We start from the raw sequence: 17,975 nt of genomic DNA, 5'->3' as shown, positions 1-17,975 counted from the left end.
GGATTTGATAGGAGGGGAGGTAGGGAGGATTTGGGAAGTGTTGGAGGAGGAGAACTATAATCAGAGTATATTGTATGAAAAAAATCTATTTTCAATATAAAAAAAGAATCACACATAGAATCTTGTAGGGACCCTCGAGATGTTGTGTTTTCTTACTTACTAGTTAAAAATAGAATGAGTAAATGAACTATAGAACACACACACACACACACACACACACACACACACACACTACTACTACTACTACTAATATCACTACTACTACTACCAGGGATTGATCCCAGGATCTTGTGCATGCTGGTCAAGCATTCAAGCATCCCCCATTCATTTGCATTTATTTTTTAAATTGAGGTAAAAATGCACATAAAACAAAAGCAAGTGTCCTTAAGTGGACACGTCAGTGGCGTTTGGTACATTTACAAAGTATACGGCCTCCCTTTTAGCCATAAGTATGTATTTGTTTTCTCTTTCTAAATAATTCTTACTTGCCTTATCAAAAAAGAAAAACAAATGCACTCCTTATGGATGTTTCTCCTAATTTGTTGGCTTTTTGTCACTTCCAAGAGCAGGAAAGGGACAATGACATGACTTATCTATGCTCACAGTGGGAGAAAAAAATAGATCTCTTAACAAGAGGAATACAATGAAATCCCTCCCTGGTGCCCTCTTTAAATTGTTAAACTTTGCCTCTTGTCTGGCATCAAGAGTAAACCCCCACTCCTTGTTCCTTTTGAGATTGCCTGCAAGTAAACCTTAGTGGTGTCTTCCAAAGCCCTGACTACTAAGAAGTAAGGGAAACCTTCCATTATGTTCTTAATAAGGAATTCATGTTACAGTCTCTATTCTCAGGCTTCCCTGTATGGCTGGACTTAGTGCTATTACAAGAATATAAATGTTTGGATCCCAGTTTTAAAACACAAAGAGGGCCTCCATTTTTAAATTATTTAGTTGTACTATTACATTTGTAGCCAACATTCTCTTCTGTCAGCTAGTCGGCTAGCAGTCATCTGATGGGAAACACTGAAAGTGACTACACTGGAAAGCTGACCTTCAGGGAAGGCTGGGGGTGGGCAGGCTTGATTGGTCTATAGCTGCGAGTTTCCTCAGTGTTGTGGTTTACAGGAGTCCCATGAAGTATAAACCCTGCCAAGACTTTAGACTTCATTACTTCCCTGTCCTCGACAAGTACAATTTAATTGAACATTAAGCAATTTGATCTCTTTCACCTAATAAATCGAGCAAATTCAATAAACATAAATCCCGCTAATGATAGAGCTGACCCTGACGGAGCTGAGCTCATAGCGTTCATGGTTATGACTCTCCCTGGAACTTGAACCACAGATGCTTATGGCTGAGCAAAGTATTTACCTGATGCTCAGGGTCTGGGGACAGCATCGAACAATTTTCCAAGGGTGCCAGAAGAGCAGCTGCAAACAGACCAGGCTTGGCAGGTAGAGCACTTCCACACAAAACCTTCTGCTCACATTAGACATGTGTTATAAACTGTAGCGCGCTGATGAGAAATAGAACAAAGCTGATCAGTTTTCCCTTGGGTGTCTCTGAGATGTAGAGCAAACTAGATGCCAAAGTGTGCTGTGTGTGCACCATAGCTCCAGGGTGCACGCTTGCTGGTTGCCTTTTTCCACATTTTCTCAGCAGTAGGCAAGGGTGTACGTACTTCAGGGCTAGCCTGATGCTTCCTTGTCTGTCTAGTTGTCTGGGTGTCTGGGTGTCTGGTTTTTTTGTTTGGTGTGGTTTCAGGATTGGTGTTGAGCCTAGGATAGCCTGGAGCTACTGATCCTCTTGCCTTTGACTCTAGAGTGTTGGGATTACAGACATGTGTCCTCGCACCATAAGTTGTTTTCTGTCAGTTGTACTCCTACCCTGCCCCTCTGAAAGACCTTTTCTCTTCGTTTGCTGCTCACATATGGAGTGAGATGCAAAGCTTCTCACTTTGCCTTCCCTTCCTCGCCCCTGGTTATCCAGATTTTCTCCAAGTTCATGCTATCCTCAGGCTATGATTGTATAAATTAAAGAAGCAACGAATGAATCACTTTTGATACAGCTAAGCAAAGAATGGCACAAATCTTGGTCCAGAGATGGAGGAAATTAAATTCAAGGAAACAGGTTCAGACCAAGAGCTAAAAAGAAAAGAAATGAGAACAAGAACTCAAGTGTTGACTCTAGGCCTTTTATTCAGGGTGTGGTGTGTGTGTGTTGTTGTGCCTGATTGTATATGTGTTGTGTGTATGTCATTTGTGTATTGTGATGTGTGTGTTGTGCCTATTTGTGGTGTGTTGTGGATGTGTTATGTGTGTGGTTGTTGTATGGTGTATTTTTATGTGTGTATGGCATGCATGGTGTGTGTATGAGTCTGATTATGTGGTGTGTATGTGTGTCTGTGTATGTCATGTGTGCAGTTGTTTTATGTGTGTGTGTGTGTGTGTGTGTGTGTGTGTGTGTGTGATGTGTGTGAATCTAACTTCCTCTCACAGTTCCATACTTTTTAACTTCCTGGAAGAAGGCTGATAGCAGCTCTACTCTGGCAAGAGATTATTCTCTGAAAAAGCCAGACATGCAGTGCAGTGCAGGTCTAAGTGACTTAAGTACCACGTCAGTAGTCCTCCTGAGGCCTCTCTGTCCCATTCCTTCACTGCCATGGTCTAAAGAAGGAAATAGCTTTTGCCCGTTTCTGTTAAGGACAAGTTTCCATTCAGCTGCAGGCTGAGCAGTCACTGTGATAAATGCTCAAGTCCTTCCTCTTCCCCGCTACACCGTCATCAGTTAATGGTGCCTGTTTAAACCTGTAGGGAAAAAACACCTGGTAGAGAAATCTGAATGAAATGGGACCCCTATACATATTACAGAAGACCTGGACCTTGCTCTTCCCACATAGACACAGTTTACATTTCATTGTTCTACGTGTTCAGCTCTGGTGTGTGAAAACCCAAGCCCAGCCTCTGCTTCATGTCAAAAAGCTGTCAGACAACAAAAACTTCACCTCCTGGATTCTCGTATGCCAGAGTGGCACAGTGGCATGTGATGGTCCAGACCAGCCCCACAGATGCGTCTGTCATCAAAAACAGAGATTTCCTGCCAGGATGTAGTAATGTGCTTCCCATTGCTTCTGACAGCAGGGGTCCCAGACCCACTGGCTCCAGGGGGGTAATTTAAAATTTTTTTTTCATTTAAAGTAGAAATCAAAGCAGGATCATCTGTCGTGTGAATCTGCCATGCCAGGAAAATTAGTGTGATCAACGGCCTGGATCTGTTTAGAACACATAGTGGTGGTGGCCCATGCCACCCCATGTGTCCCTGTCATAGCTTTGATCTAGAGCTGTGCATTTGTGCTGGGGAGGTGGGGAATGCCATGGGTAGGAGACAGTCATCCAGTCATCGAGGTGTTACTATTTCCATTAGCTATTCATTTCACATTTATGTTTGGCTAAATGGAAACATTCCCCAGATGGAAACATTCATTAGGGGGTCTCAGAAAGGAGGGCTCTTGGGATCTGCTCAGCCGTCATCACTCTGCACCTAACACCTGACATCTAGATGATTAATTGTCATTGATGTGCAGAAGAAGAGGAAGCTTTGGAAAGCAAAGAGACTTTAAGGACAAAGTATGCTGTGCTTGTGCTCATGGCGAGCCAGAGGGAGAGGCAGCCAAGGTTCCCTGGGTTCTCCTGGGAAGCTGTGGAAATAGTTCAGAGATCTGCTATTCTTGGCCTCTGTACTGCAGCCAGCCCTGATTCACTGATGTCCCCTAAGCCAAACTCTGACATTAAGCCAGACCTAGGGCTAACCACAACCAAGCACCTCCAAGTTAGAGTGGGTTTCTCTCAGGGCTTGGGATAACTCAGAGGCCAGAACATGATAGAGATTTATCCTCCTTATATTCTGAGCTTACCTATGTACCTTACCTATGCCTCATTGTAATGTTCTGAGCTATCCCTTGTACACCATGAAAAGATGTCACATTTTGTTGGATAATGTCCATTCTGTAGAATCTGAGCTTTGTTAACCTGCTATTGGTGAATGTGCTATTGATATGGAATGTGATGGTGCACACCTTTGAGTGTGGGAGGCACTTGGGAGGCAGAGGCAAGTGGATCTCTGTGAGTCTGAGGCCAGCCTGGTCTACATTGTGAGTTGCAAGGCAGCCAGGGCTACATGGTGAAACCTGTGAGTCAAAAATAAAGTACTATTGCTCATAACATCACACATAAGCACATTTGCGACGGCAATTGCCAGTTATGTGTCTTGTTGGAGAATGTTCATGAACATTTTTTTCTCTATCCAGTTTTTTCCATCTATATAAAAATCTTCAGATAATCTTAAAAAGAGAATCAGCAAATGCCTGGAATTTGCTCTTCCATCTTCCTTGATTGATTGCAGCTCTTTTTGCCCACGGATCACCTTCAGTTCAGACATTTATAAGTCACTTACAATACTTCAAATATCGAGATCTTCCATGAAGACTTCTGGGTTTCTCTTAAGAGAAAGAAAAGAAGAATAACTTTCATAATTCTGGAGCTTCAAACTTTATGAGCAAATCTATAATATTACTTCACTCTTCATGAGCCACTAACATAAGCAGATGAGATAAGAATTACCCCTGTGGAGGGGCTGGAGAGATGATGGCTCAAAGGTTAAGAGCACTGGCTACTCCTGCAGAGGACCCAGGGTTGATTCCCAGCATCCATACAGTGGCTCATAGCTGCCTGTAACTTCTGTCCCAGGGGATATGATTACCTCTTCTGACCTCCCTGGGGACTCGGCACACACATGGCAAGCAGACATACATGCAGGCAAAACATTCATACAGTAAAAATAAATAGAGCTGCTTTAGAAAGAATAACTCCTACGTGACAGATGTAGGAACTGAGACTTGCCCAACATTGCTAAACAGGAAAGTAAACAGCACAACCAAGACTCCAGCGTGGGTTTCTGCCTCCGAGGCCCACGTCCTTCCCATTTCCCCACACTCACGGCTGCTTGACCCTGGCCAGGATCAGAGATGATGTGTAAGACGGAAAGATGGGAGACACAAAAGACATGGGCTAGGACAGACCTGTTTTTATCCTAGAGAGATAATCGTGCCCTTGTGTTGGTCACAGGCACACGTCTTCAGCTACAAAACAGAGCATGTGACACAGAAATGCTATTTTGACATCTAACCAGAACTGTTTTAAAGCTTATCATGCAATACATTAGAGACAGGGCGCTACAGGGCGGTAGAGTGGCAATGCATGACGGGAGAAGGGAATGGAAAGATGAGGCAGGTCTTAAAACTACCCATCCTCACCTCTCTCTGCTATCTTCTCTCCAGCTTGGCTCGAGTCTGGAAACTTCTTTAGGAACCACTTAGCAGTGTCTGGCCATAATTTAGTTTCACTGGTCTGTACCTTTGATTAGGTCTTTAAAATTAATCCAAAGTACCTTTTCCCATAACATAATTCATTTACATCTGCTTAGCTGTTGTTCGAGTGTAGCTCCCAGGCAGCTGTTTTTGGACACTTAATGGTCGTCTTTTTCACTCCCACCTGAGGTCTCTCTTTTGGCCTTGATAGAAGGTGAATTCTCACAACAGTCAGTCACCTCACTGCTTTGAGGAGGAGAGCCCAGGCTTGAAGCCAAACAACACTGGCCAGGCCCTTTCTGTGTCACTTGGCATCCTTCGACCTCAAGTCTCAGTAGGGCTCCCTAACAGCTGACAGTCGTCCCTCAGGAGAATACTCAGCCATCTCTGGGTTATGTCTTCCAAATTGAGCATACGAATTGATTCATTTTTAATATCTACTCTTAATCACACTATGGCTTGGCTATAAAATATTAAAAGATGGCTTCCCTTTGAGATGTACAGCAAATATATATGTATAAATAAAAATCAGGAGAGATAACCTCAGCTCTTAAAACTTGCAAACATTTGAACAATTCTGGTCTCAAGGGAAGCCCTTCATGCTTTTCAAATATTAATAATACAGAACTGACAATGGTTCGTGCTCTATTTGAAGCTGGGTTTTTGTTTGTTTGTTTGTTTGTTCTTTATTTTTGTTTTGTTTTGGGCTCTGTTATTTCCTTAATGAAATTAATATTTCATTTCACAGAATGGCTTCATGCAAACTGTTGGGAGCGTCTGGGGTCTGGATGTTGTTTCTACATGAGGAGAGAGGTTACGAGCAATAAGGATCCCTGCCCTATCTTATGGCTCAGTGTGTTCTGAGGCCTTACTGTTTTCTCTGGTGCTATTCTCAGAGTGTGTGGGCTTTGACTCTTCACCCTTCATTGAGGGATGAAAGCAAGCCTTTACAGGTCACACTAGCTATTTCCTTAGAGTTATTTATTTAGAGAAAGAGTGAGTGGATGTGAGCTACAGTGTACATTTATGGGAGTCTGAGGATAACTTGAAGGAGCCAGCTCTCTCCTAGAAGGCGATCTCCATGTGGATCCCAGTATTTAACTTAGGTCATCAGGCTTGGTGAAGGCGCCTTTAATAGCTGGGCCATCTTGCCAGACAGTGTTGTTCTTCAGTTGTATACAGGAGGAAACAAACTGAAAACCTTTGGATAAGTGTTGCCTTGGGTGGTGAGATTGTCTACCTAGTAGGGGAGCCTAGTACCTGGCTGCCTCTAAGTCCTCCTGGCAGAACAGTTGACCTCTAGGAAGCTCAGACTTTTCACCAACTGCTAGTTATTATACTTGTAGAATGCATTTTCTGTAATTTATACATTCAGTGCATAAAGCATTTCTCTCTAGATTTTCCACACAATGGCTATTAAATGTAGGAAAGAGCCTGAGATCATGGCATGCATTTAAATCGCAGCTACAACCAATTACTGAAGGGATTAGAGGTAGGTAGGATTTGAGCTACCTGGTTGAAGGTGGAGAGGAGAAGAGACCATGGACAGAGGAGAAGGTGCCAGGAGAGGAGATGGACCGTGGGCGTATGATCAGGAAAAACAGCAAGTATTTGGGGAACATACCTGGGGAGGTAACCAGGCCAGCAAACGGAAAAGTAGATTAGGAGTGACTCCCAATTAATTGTCAAACCATTTTTTTTATTTAGCCAATAGTTCTAGATTAAGGAACAAGGTTTGCACAAGAAAAGCTTGTAAATGTGAGAATTTACTCATAGGCCTAGACTTCCTAGTATAGAATTTAGCATTACAATATATAGCCACAGACCAAACCTCAACACCCATCCTGGAGTTGGGGTGTGGCAGAATGAAGAGCCAAGATCCCATGGCTTGGTTGAGGAGTAGAGGTTAGAAATCCGACCATTCTGGGTTGGTCAGGCTTGGAATGGGGATGTGGCTACAGGAAGTGGCAGCTGGAGGTGCAGAGCAAATAAAGCTCAGTGTTCCACAAGAGCTGCAGGAGACAGCACTTGACAAAAGCTCTGTAGCCTGCTCACTGTAGACTGGCGCTGCTGGGTACCAGCTGAGATGTGACCTCTCTGCGTTGTGTCTACATCGGGTCTGCATCAGCAAGCTGGGGGAATAGCAAATGCTCTAGTGAACTGGGTGTTGATTAAATGCTTGCAGCAGCATTCGACAGAGCAAGCAGTGTGTGGTCATAAGTTCCTTGCTGCTAAGCTACCACCACCACTACGCTCATCCTTGTGTGATGTTCATCATGATCCTCTTGGTGGGGCCTGGAGAATTTCAGTGTTAGACAGTTAGAGGAGCAGCTGCTGGATTCAAGCTGGGAATTCGCAGATGCTGTTGTTTCATGTTATGAATGCCAGTGATCCATTTTTCCTGTTCCTATGGACATGTGCTTTTCACTTACTACATGGACTACTTATTCCTTATATTTTTAATGATAACACATATTAAGGTTGGATAAAGCTACTCTTCTAGGAGGTTTAATGTATACTAAGATGGCTTGTCCCCCCACCCCTTTGTGTGTATGTGTGTGCGTGTACGTGTGTGCGTGTGTGTGTGTGTGTGTGTGTGTGTGTGTGTGTGTGTGTGTATGTGTGTGTTGTGGGTATTTGCAAATTTTTTTTTGTAAATCATCAGCTCTTTTAGGTCATTGTTTGAGAACCTTCTTTATGCTCTATCCCAGTGTGTGCATGTGCCCATCTCCCATAGAGGAATGCCCAGGCACATTCGAGATGCTTCTGAATGGTGTGTGTCATACCTGGATCACTGCTCTGAGATGTGTGTGTGTGTCTAATGTAACCCAACAATGTCCTTTCCCTTTCAGATGACTATGCCCAGCTATGCAACATCCCTATGACTGGGCGGCGGCGGCCATATGGACGGGATGCGTTGGTGGACTTCAGTGAACAGTATGGCCCAGAAACAGACCCTTACTTCATTCAGGATCGTAAGTACACTCATTCAGTCAGTCATGTTAAGTTAAGCCATGGATCAAGATTACTCAGTGTTTTCAAAATATGATCTGCGGGAAATTGCTCCAAATGCAGACCTGTGGGTCTTGGTCTAAACCTACCCATCAGCATGTCTGGGTGGACCCAGAAGGCTGGTATTATAATGTCCTAGGCTTATATAGCTTGCTGATCTGGGTAAGAATCACCAGATTCCAAGACTAGTATTGCATAGAGGACTATTATATTTATTTTCCTATAAAGTAAAGAAAATGATCTTATTGTTATAATTGCTACAGCGCAATCATATCTTTTCATATTAAGTCATGGTTTAGTTCCATTTCCCTGGAAGATGACAAATTTTCAGCACACCAAGTTGATCTTTACAAGTATTTTAGAGTGGGTGGTCAAAAAAATACCTTCCTGGTCAGAAATGGATTTTAGAATCCATTTGTGAGGGGATTTATTAAGTAAGAAGTGATGGGTGCCAGGTTTTTCTGGATTTGTGAGCAGAGTTTTCATGGGCGAGAGTGAAAATAATGTCCCCTCTAGAAAGGAAATTTCCCATAGCCTACAGACAGAGGGTCCTGTGTGAGGAAACCACACAGAGAAACTCTGTTTCCACCGGAGAGACATCTGTGCTTTTAAACAGAGAAGAGTGAGGTTTGAAAACACAGCAGTTCAGAATGAAAGATGGCAGCTGGCTGACTGGGGTCTAGGCTACAGAGTAATAGTGAGAGAAAAGCTAATTCAGGGACCATGCTCATCTCACAAGGAATGCGCCCCACTTGAGCAGCTGACCACATCCCCACATGCTGTAGCCTCATGGGACGTGGACTCTGAGGCTGAGATTTTAGAGCTGCATCATAGCTACAGAATGCGGTGGGGTCTTTTCTTCTTCCAGACCCTGTCGTCTGTTTCCAGAGACCACCATTTGGTAATAGTCTTGGAGTAGCACCCAGAAATTTGTAGGTGTTTGATTTCAGCACCATCTGATAGGTTATTTCTCTGCCACCGGTGAAATGAGCCAATGCAAGCCAGATTAGATTGGAATAAAGGCAGGTTTATTGGGAAACATTCACTGGCCACAAAGATTGAGGGCAGGGAGTTGTCATGGGGGTGGGGGAGGAGAGAAAGAGAGAAGGGGAGAGAGAGGTGGGGGAGAGAGAGAGAGAGAACAAGAGAACTAGCACCCCAAAATGTCTGGATTATATAGGGAAGAGCCTCTGGGGGAAGGGCAGCCCAGTCCCTGGACTGGAAAGTTCAAGATTGGCTACGGGGTATGCCAGGTCGGGACTGAGTGATGCTGGGAGAGCCTGGAGACCAGGTCTGTTTTAATGTGTAAAATATGCACTTCAGTCCTCAATCCTGTGGTCTGAAACCAAGCAGTTGTATGGGGTAGGGGTGGGGCATTTCCACTGAGTCAAAGGGGATTTTCCTCCTTCCCTTATGTTTAGGGAGGGCAGATACTCCTTTCATGGGATCTAAGACTTGAATAATCCAAGTGCTGATGAAGGAGAGAGAAAGCACAAAGTTTAAGTACATTACCACAAGCATGAAGAGTTCACAGCACAAGAATGAAGTTTAAAGAAATAGCCAGCACGTACTGCTTTGAGGCTTTTAGATCTGGACAATAATTTTTTTTTAATAAATGAGGACACAGGAATATCTAATGTTATGATAGGATAACCCCCTAAGAGACATATGGGTGGGGAGGGGAATAGTGGCAAGAAGTTACTGGAAGTAAGAGTTACTTTCAAGACTTTATTCCCTCGTATTTGCTGCCACCCACTTACAGGCCTCCCTGTTCAAGGCTGTTTTCCAGCGTGAGTGTGTGAAGGCCTTAGACCCTGGAAAATCTTGGTAGGACTAGGACAGAGGAGCTGGGTACCATGTTCATATATAAAATGTTTCTCAAGTGACTTCAGCTTTACCGAGTCAGCACCCCAGTTGGAGCAATCTGAGGCGACACACCCTTGACTCTTTCAAAGCTTACTGTGTTCTGATCATCCAGCATAATTAGGAATGCCACATTTCTGCTATCCCAGTGAGGCTGGCTGCCACATCCTTAAATGATGCTCTCCAAGGTTCCAGTATAATGCAGTTCTAGAAGGTTCCTGTTGTCCTCTCCCAGGTCTTCCTACGAATAACTACTGTCCCATTCCTAGCACCTGTGCTCAGTAGTCTTGCTTTTTACCAATAAGGCATTACCCCGAGTCACTTCACGAAATGGGCCTGAATACATCCACAACCCCAAGACTATGGTCACGTCACATTACAGTGAAGGTTATAGATCAGTAAGCCTTCTCCTTAAAAAAAAAAAAAAAAGGCGGGAGGAGAAGTAGCAAGATCCAAAGAGAGCCCACAAATCCAGAAATAGAAGGTAAGTCTCTAAGTAACCCCGACCCCACACAGCTCGTGTGCAGCATCTGCTGTATTACAGTTCACATCCTACAACTTTCCATGCTGAACTCTCCTGACGTTCTCTTCGAGACTCTGAAGCGCCTATCAATTCACAAATGTCATCACACATGGTGGTGGCACACTAGGCTCCCCTTTAGCAACATAGAGTTGTTGTGTGGGTTTCGATCTCCGGATTTGATTCCACAAAGGCCTTTAAACAACCTACCTAGCAGAAACTTCTCCCTGACCCTGCGTTCACTCTGACTGGTAGCAAGAGCTTCTGGCCCTGCTGCGGAAGGGACCACGAAGAACAGCTGGTGATGGAAGAGAGCTAAGTGAGAGCTCTCACCACTTTCATGGTTTGTGGTCTCTGTTACCTTTGGTTTGAGCAGTATTACACAAACTGGAATTCCTTAGGGCAGAGATCACCCTATGTTTCTCTGAAAGGCTAGATGTTGTAGAAATTATTTAATCCCAACCTGGAGTCTCTACCCACTCCTTTGACCCTTTATTCCTGGTAAAAGATCCACACAGCTTTCATGTTTACAATAAGCCTTAAACATCACAAGAGCTGGGTAGGTAACTACTCTTTATGCTATTAGAATTAACTTTCTTACTGATATCCTGGAATTATTAATTACTACTTACTATGTTTCATCTGGGCTGTTCTTAACTCCAATTGGCTAGCACTCAAGACCATGTTTTTATGGCTCACCTAACCTGTGATGACTTTTCCTTCTCCCTCCACACCTTCTTCTTTTCCTTGTGGTCCTCTTCCAACCCCAAGCCCAGGAAACCCAAACCCCACCTATGTCTCTTCTGCCCAGCTATTGGCTATTGGCATCTTTATTTACCAATCAGAAATAACACGAGGGCAGGTCACTTTGTGCCTTACTGCAGACTGTAGTCTCTGGGGCAGCCAGTCTTGGGGGCCTAATATTAGCATTAGAATACAAGCAGCCTCAGGCCATCCCACTACAGCTAAATATGGTAATGTTTTTGACTTTGCAGACCATATGGTCTCTGTCTATTGTTAACCACTCAGCTTTGCTGTGGCATCACAAATATAGACACAGGGGGTTACGGCAGCTATTGGATGTAGTTGTATTCATTTACATGAAGAGGTACCATGTGAGATTCAGAGCAGGGGCTACCTACCAGGTTGAGAATCCAGAAGTGTCTCTGGAACTTCCTAGAGATTCCCGGGTTGGAGGAGGTTCCTAGGAATCAATTCTGGTGACCTTAGCTGAGATACATAACAGTGGGGTTACAGAAAGTGAAGGGGCCACCTCCTGTAGCTAGGTAGAACTCCCAGTGGAGGGATAAGGATACCAACCCACCCATAAAACTTTCCACTCAAAATTTGTCCTGTCTAAAAGGGATACAGGGACAAAGATAGAGTGGAGACTTAGGGAAAGGCCAGCCTATAACCAGGCCAATTTGAGACCCATCCCATGGGCAAGCAACATTAATGATACTCTGTTGTGCTTGCAAATAGGAGTCTAGCATAACTGTCTTCTGAGAGTCTCCACCCAGAAAAAAAAAATCCAGAAGTATCTTTAAGAGGTCTTCAGTTCCAGTTGTTAATGGCACATTTTAATTCCTATAATAAAATGCAATCTTGCTAACTATAAAGTTGAAATTATTTTTCTGTGATATACTGGATTTGAAAATGCTTTGATTTCATTACTAGTCTGTATTTCTCAAATCAGCTTGATGGCCTGTTTCTTTCCCTCTTTAAATTTTGGGAAGGGGACCTTGTGAATGTTTTAATTTTTTAAAGTAGGTATTTTAGTAGGCTTCTATGCAAATTAAGACTTCGCGGCCCTGCATAGCAACAATATTTTGCTGCCCCCTGCAGTTTCATTAGAGAATTACTTCAGAGGCCCAGTAATTCCCCTTTGTAGAGAGAACACTGTAGAGTACACTGTGACAGTGTACTTAGGGCATTATGTATTTATATTTACAACTTCCCTCTCTAGTAAGATAGCTCAACACTTTCATGGCTGGCCACATTGTTATTATATTGTTAAAACTCTAGATGTCTCATATGGTCTGAGAACTTGTATCTAAACTATAAAAAGAGCCAAACAAGAGCTTCTTTGTTTTATTCCTTTATTCTAAACACAAGTCTGAGGTACCTTCCCATTTATCAAGACGCTTGGAATCACTTCAATGGACTTTATCCTTTGGGTGTGGAAGGCTCCCTGGGAAGCCAGAGTAAACGGGCCTCACAGGGCACAGGCAGCCTGGCTCTTTGTTTCTACAACTCCCAGTGTCCATACTCAAACCTGGGAGCCCTCTTAGAAAACACCTGCAGAACCCTGGTCAGGAAGTCCACCGATCTAATCCCAGAAGGCCTTCTGGCATCTGCCCTGCTGGAAATTCATGGAAAACATTCAAAAAGTTCCATATTTCCTAATTTGAAAGAAAAAACTCAAACTCATGCTTATTTTCTCAAAACTCAACCCCTTGCTTGCTTCCTCGTGTTATATGGTTTTAGTATAAAGCATTGGAATCCAAAGAGTGGACTGGTTCACATAAAAAAATTACATTGTTTTACACTTAACACTGGGTCCAGGTATACTTGATAGCAAATTCTAAAGCTAGCATTAAAGTCTCTAAATCAGATAAATAAAATAAGCCAGATCTTAAATAATAGTAATAATAAATAACAGTCATTATTATTACTATTCCGTTTTTCATGGGGTAGGAGGGCAACCACTTCTAACCCGGCCTCTGCCTCTGCCCTTGTAGGCTTTCTAAATAGCTTTGAGGAGCTGCAGGCCGAGGAATGTGGCATCCTCAATGGCTGTGAAAATGGCCGCTGTGTGAGGGTCCAGGAAGGCTACACTTGCGATTGCTTTGATGGATATCACCTGGATATGGCCAAGATGACCTGTGTCGGTAAGAATGAGAGTGTCCATTGAGGGACTCTTTCCCTGGTGTCCCCTGCGACTGGCTCTGGCCAACTGAGTCTATGTCAGATAGATGGGTGGGGTTGTGGTTTGGGAAGATGAGAAAAGTTCTGGAAATATGCATTAGGTGGAATAATGCTTCGTGTCACATGACCTGTACACAAAGACAGTTAAGGTAGTCAGTGGCGTAGTCTGTATTTCTTTGATGACAGCCAACACTCATAGTTATCACCCCATAGAAGAAGCCTCGTGGTCAGAGACTGAACCCCAGGGCTTTGTGTCTGCTGCTCAGGAACTGTACTGGGAATGAGGCCCTACCTCCAGCCCCACCCCCTAAAAGGCCAGAATGTCTCAAGTAATTATTTTGACTTTTAAATTTAAATTTTGACAGTTCGGTAATGGCTTCCCTGAGAATGTGAGACAAATATAAAAGACTGAAGGCAGCTAGAAAATAAACAGCTTCCTTAGCAGTTATTTTGAATAAAAATCTTTAAAAAAAAAATCACCATTCACACTGTAGCTTGGGTATATTAAATATCAAGCCAACAAATATTGACATTATATTAAATAACAGGGCAATTCTAGACTCTCCCTGATCGCCTATTTTAATATGTATAAAGGCTTATCTTGCATATTGAGAGAGGTAAAAATGAAGAAACCGTCTGGTTTAGGTGGCCAAGAACTGTGGGCAGCACCCAGGATGGCACCTGCGTGTCACTGGTGAGTGGCATAACATTAAAGGCTTTTGACCTGTGGTTTGGTTTATTGCAGATGTAAATGAGTGCAGCGAGCTGAATAATCGGATGTCTCTCTGCAAGAACGCCAAGTGCATTAACACAGAAGGTTCCTACAAATGCTTGTGTCTGCCAGGCTACATACCATCCGACAAGCCCAACTACTGTACGCCACTGAACTCCGCTTTGAATTTAGACAAGGACAGTGACCTGGACTAAAGGAGAAGCTACATAACCTATGCCCATATACTCTGCACTGTGTAAAGGAAAAGGGAGCGATGTATACTTGAGACACTGCACCTAACCCAGAATGTGGCAAAGACAGAAACAACTTGGAGTTTGAGTGAACCCCCAAAGACAGTGAGCGGATGGAGCAGGAACCTGACAGGTGCGACAGACCAAATGGACATTTCTTCAAAAACCCAGTATATATAGTCTGTTCATATGTAAAATTCAATGGAAAAGAGGCAGGACATGGCTGTCATTTTAAACAGAGGTTGTATTATTATCTTGTTTTGATTTTTTTTTTTTTTACTATTGCTTAAATTTGGCTTTTAAATAGTGGTGGAAATGTTTTTATATGATTCTTCTTTTTGCTGTGCAGATCTTCAGCTACCGTTTTTCTTCAGCAATAATCTCAAGTGCAAACATCTTTGATAAAATATTGTTAAACTGTGTATTATAAGTAATATGACACAGGGTTGTGCTGTTCCTTGGTCCGGAGACTTTGAAAAACAAATTGTCTGTCCTGTGGAGCAGGCAGTAATTGTTAAACTTTTATATACATTTGGAGGGGTGGAGAAACACCTTTATTTTCAATGTATTACCAGATTTCCTGTCAATTGGATCCCTTACTTGGATGGAAATGGAAGCACTTCTTAGCATGTATTAATATTGTGATGTGTAAAGTCAACCCAGAAAAATTTAAAAACCTGATCATCCCCCCAAACATTTACCATTGTATGTTATAAGAAAATAAAATCACCATTTTTGTAGAAAAAAACCTGAGTGTGGAAGAACTTGTCCCCTTCCCCATAACAGCTCCCCCAGCTCTTATTTCTTAACCAGTGGTCCTCCATCACTTTAGACTTCTGTAAGGTAGGACTGGTTAGCTACTGTTACAGGTTGCTAATTTCCCTCTTAAGTTCCACGTTTAAGTGCTGAATCCCTGTGCTTTAGGATGCACAGACTCTCTTTGGAGACAAGATCTGTAAGGATGAAATGAAAATTACAGGAGACCAGTGGAGTAAACTGTAATCCAAGACTGCAGGTGTCCTTAGGTGACAAGGAAGTAAGGACACGTGCAGAAGAAAGGTCACTTGAAGAGGGCTGGAAGGTGACTACCTTACAAAAGAGTGAGGCCTCAGAGAGAAGTCAATTCCGCCACAGATCTTGACCTCTACTCCAGAATTATGAGAAAATAAACTTCTGTTGTCAAACCACCTGTCTATGATACTTTCTTATGGTCTTTCCAGACAATCAATATGGAGTTCTATAACAAGAATAATGAACAAGCAAGACCTTTCAAATTCCTGGTCTCTGATCTCTTATAAACCACCCTTACCAATGATAGCTGCTTCACAGTATAAACTGAAATTCACTGAGCCTCAGCAAACCCTGTGGAAAATTCCCCCAGTGAACAGTTTCTTGAGAGGCCTTTGCCTTCTAATGTCTGTAGCAGGCAAAGTGATAGCAACTTAAAGATGTAGATCATCTAACCTTTGGAATCTGTCATATGAAGAGAAGTACTGTCTCAGAGAAGTCTTCCAAGTCAGCTGGCCCCAAAAAGGAACATCATCTTGGATTATCTGGGTATTATTACTATGTAATCACCAGGGGTGTCCTTGGAACCTTAAAAGTGGCAAGAGAGAAAGAAAGGAGTTATGGAAACATGACATGCAAGAGGTCAGGTACAGCATTAAAATGCTTCATGTCACCACCAACTGGCAAAGGATATGAACCAAAGATGTGGACAGCTAGTGGGAGCCAGGCAGGACAAGGAGAGGTCTCTTCATACACGATCTAGAGATGAGGATAGCACTGTCTACACCCGACACCTTGATTTCAGTCCAATGACCCTGTGTGAATCTTCTACCTATTGAACTATAAGATAACTGGGTGTTGTTTGATGTGACTGAGTTTGCAATAATAGAAAGTTAATGCAGTACTAAAGCTACATAGAAACTTAAAGTCTGAACTAACGTAAAAGCTTTAGCTGATGTTCATGTAGGAGAAATGGTTGGGTTCTGTCCCAAGAAAAGATGCCTGGGGGCTTGAGAGAGGGCTCTCACAAACATAAGGACAGAAGTTTGATCCCTAGGCATAGTGACATGTACTTGTCATCCCAGTGCTGGGTAGGAGAAGACAGGCAGAACTCTAGGGCTTGCTAGGCCATCTAGGCTAGCCCACTGGGCAAGCTCCAGGCCAGTGAGAGAACCTGTCTTAAAAACAAGGTGAACGAAACCAGGTGTGGTGGTGGCCCAAGCTTTTAATTCCAGCACTTGGGAGACATAGGCAGGTGGATCTATGTGAGTTCAAGACCAGCCTAGTCTACACAACAAGTTCCAGGATAGCCAGGGCTATTTCACAGAGAAACCGTATCTCAAGAAAAAAAAAGAAAGAAAGAAAGAAAAAAAGAAAAACAACAACAAAACTCACCAAACTAAAAACACCCAAAGTTGTCCTCTGGTTCTCATAGACACGCACACACATTTATACCCATACACAAACATATACATCTATACACAAATACCACACTCAATTTTTAAATTTTATATTATAATCTCATAACAATACTTTTCATACAAGCAGACTAACTTCAGACTCTAAAATATGTTCTTTGTCCAAAATTCTGGTATGTTTGACTTAAAGTTTATAAATATAGTATTGAATCAATACTGTAAGAATTTAGTGTGGAAATCAGTGTTTGCAAACTACTTTGTGAAGAGTATCTGAGCACAAGATATTCTACTCTTAAACAGCATCATCGTTAGATGTAAGATGGCAGAATACAGATGCCCTGAGCTCAACTCCTTTAGCAATAAACAAAGTAACATACATATGTGTATATACATATGTATGTACATATAAATATATATATATTTATATATACACATACACATAATGAGAGGAGAGTCTATATGGAGACCACTGGAAATAAGGCTTCAGAACCTTCAAAGACCCCAGAGACTGGAGAAAATAATATAAAAGGAGAAATAAAATCCTCAAATACTTGTGGCTCGCTTAGAAAAGTAACTTGAAATCTGTGTAATAATCTCCTTTGGGAAAAGATTTTGCATCCTTTCCCAATGCATCCTAGTGTAATAAAGCTAGGAACTACCTTAAAAAATGTTAAGATTTCTCTGGGCCTCAGAAACCTCTTAATATTTCTAGCTTTGAGATTCCATGGCACTGGCATGGAGTTATGACTCCCTTTCAAACTCATCTTGGCCCAGCAGAATGACTATAGTCTAAGCCTCCTGGGTGCTTGGCAGGGTAGGAGATTGGTGTTTCCGTATGGGGAAGAGTTAGGTCCAGGAGGTGGAGGAGCTTGCCTTTAGACCAAGGGCATGGTCGGCCATG

At 42.8% G+C, this 17,975-nt stretch overlaps 1 protein-coding gene across 8 annotated transcripts in view; it reads left to right on the top strand.

The window, feature by feature from the left end:
• Nucleotides 1–15,835, top strand: part of Ltbp1 (latent transforming growth factor beta binding protein 1) — a 408,370-nt gene extending 392,535 nt beyond the window's left edge. For 5 of the 8 annotated variants that reach the window (XM_031357851.1, XM_031357854.1, XM_031357855.1 and 2 more), the window contains 3 exons: nucleotides 8,215–8,337; nucleotides 13,499–13,648; nucleotides 14,431–15,833. In XM_031357851.1, coding sequence (XP_031213711.1) covers nucleotides 8,215–8,337; nucleotides 13,499–13,648; nucleotides 14,431–14,612 — 455 coding nt within the window. In that variant the 3' untranslated portion in view covers nucleotides 14,613–15,833. Of the gene's footprint in view, nucleotides 1–8,214; nucleotides 8,338–13,498; nucleotides 13,649–14,430 lie in introns of all 8 variants that reach the window. The other 3 variants (XM_031357859.1, XM_031357857.1, XM_031357858.1) reach the window with 1 other exon arrangement.
• The last annotated feature ends 2,140 nt before the right edge of the window (nucleotides 15,836–17,975 follow it).

This window comes from Mastomys coucha, unplaced genomic scaffold (genome assembly GCF_008632895.1).
Source record: "Mastomys coucha isolate ucsf_1 unplaced genomic scaffold, UCSF_Mcou_1 pScaffold6, whole genome shotgun sequence".
NCBI classification, from domain to species: Eukaryota; Metazoa; Chordata; class Mammalia; order Rodentia; family Muridae; genus Mastomys; species Mastomys coucha.
This window is presented reverse-complemented; position numbering and strand designations above follow the sequence as displayed.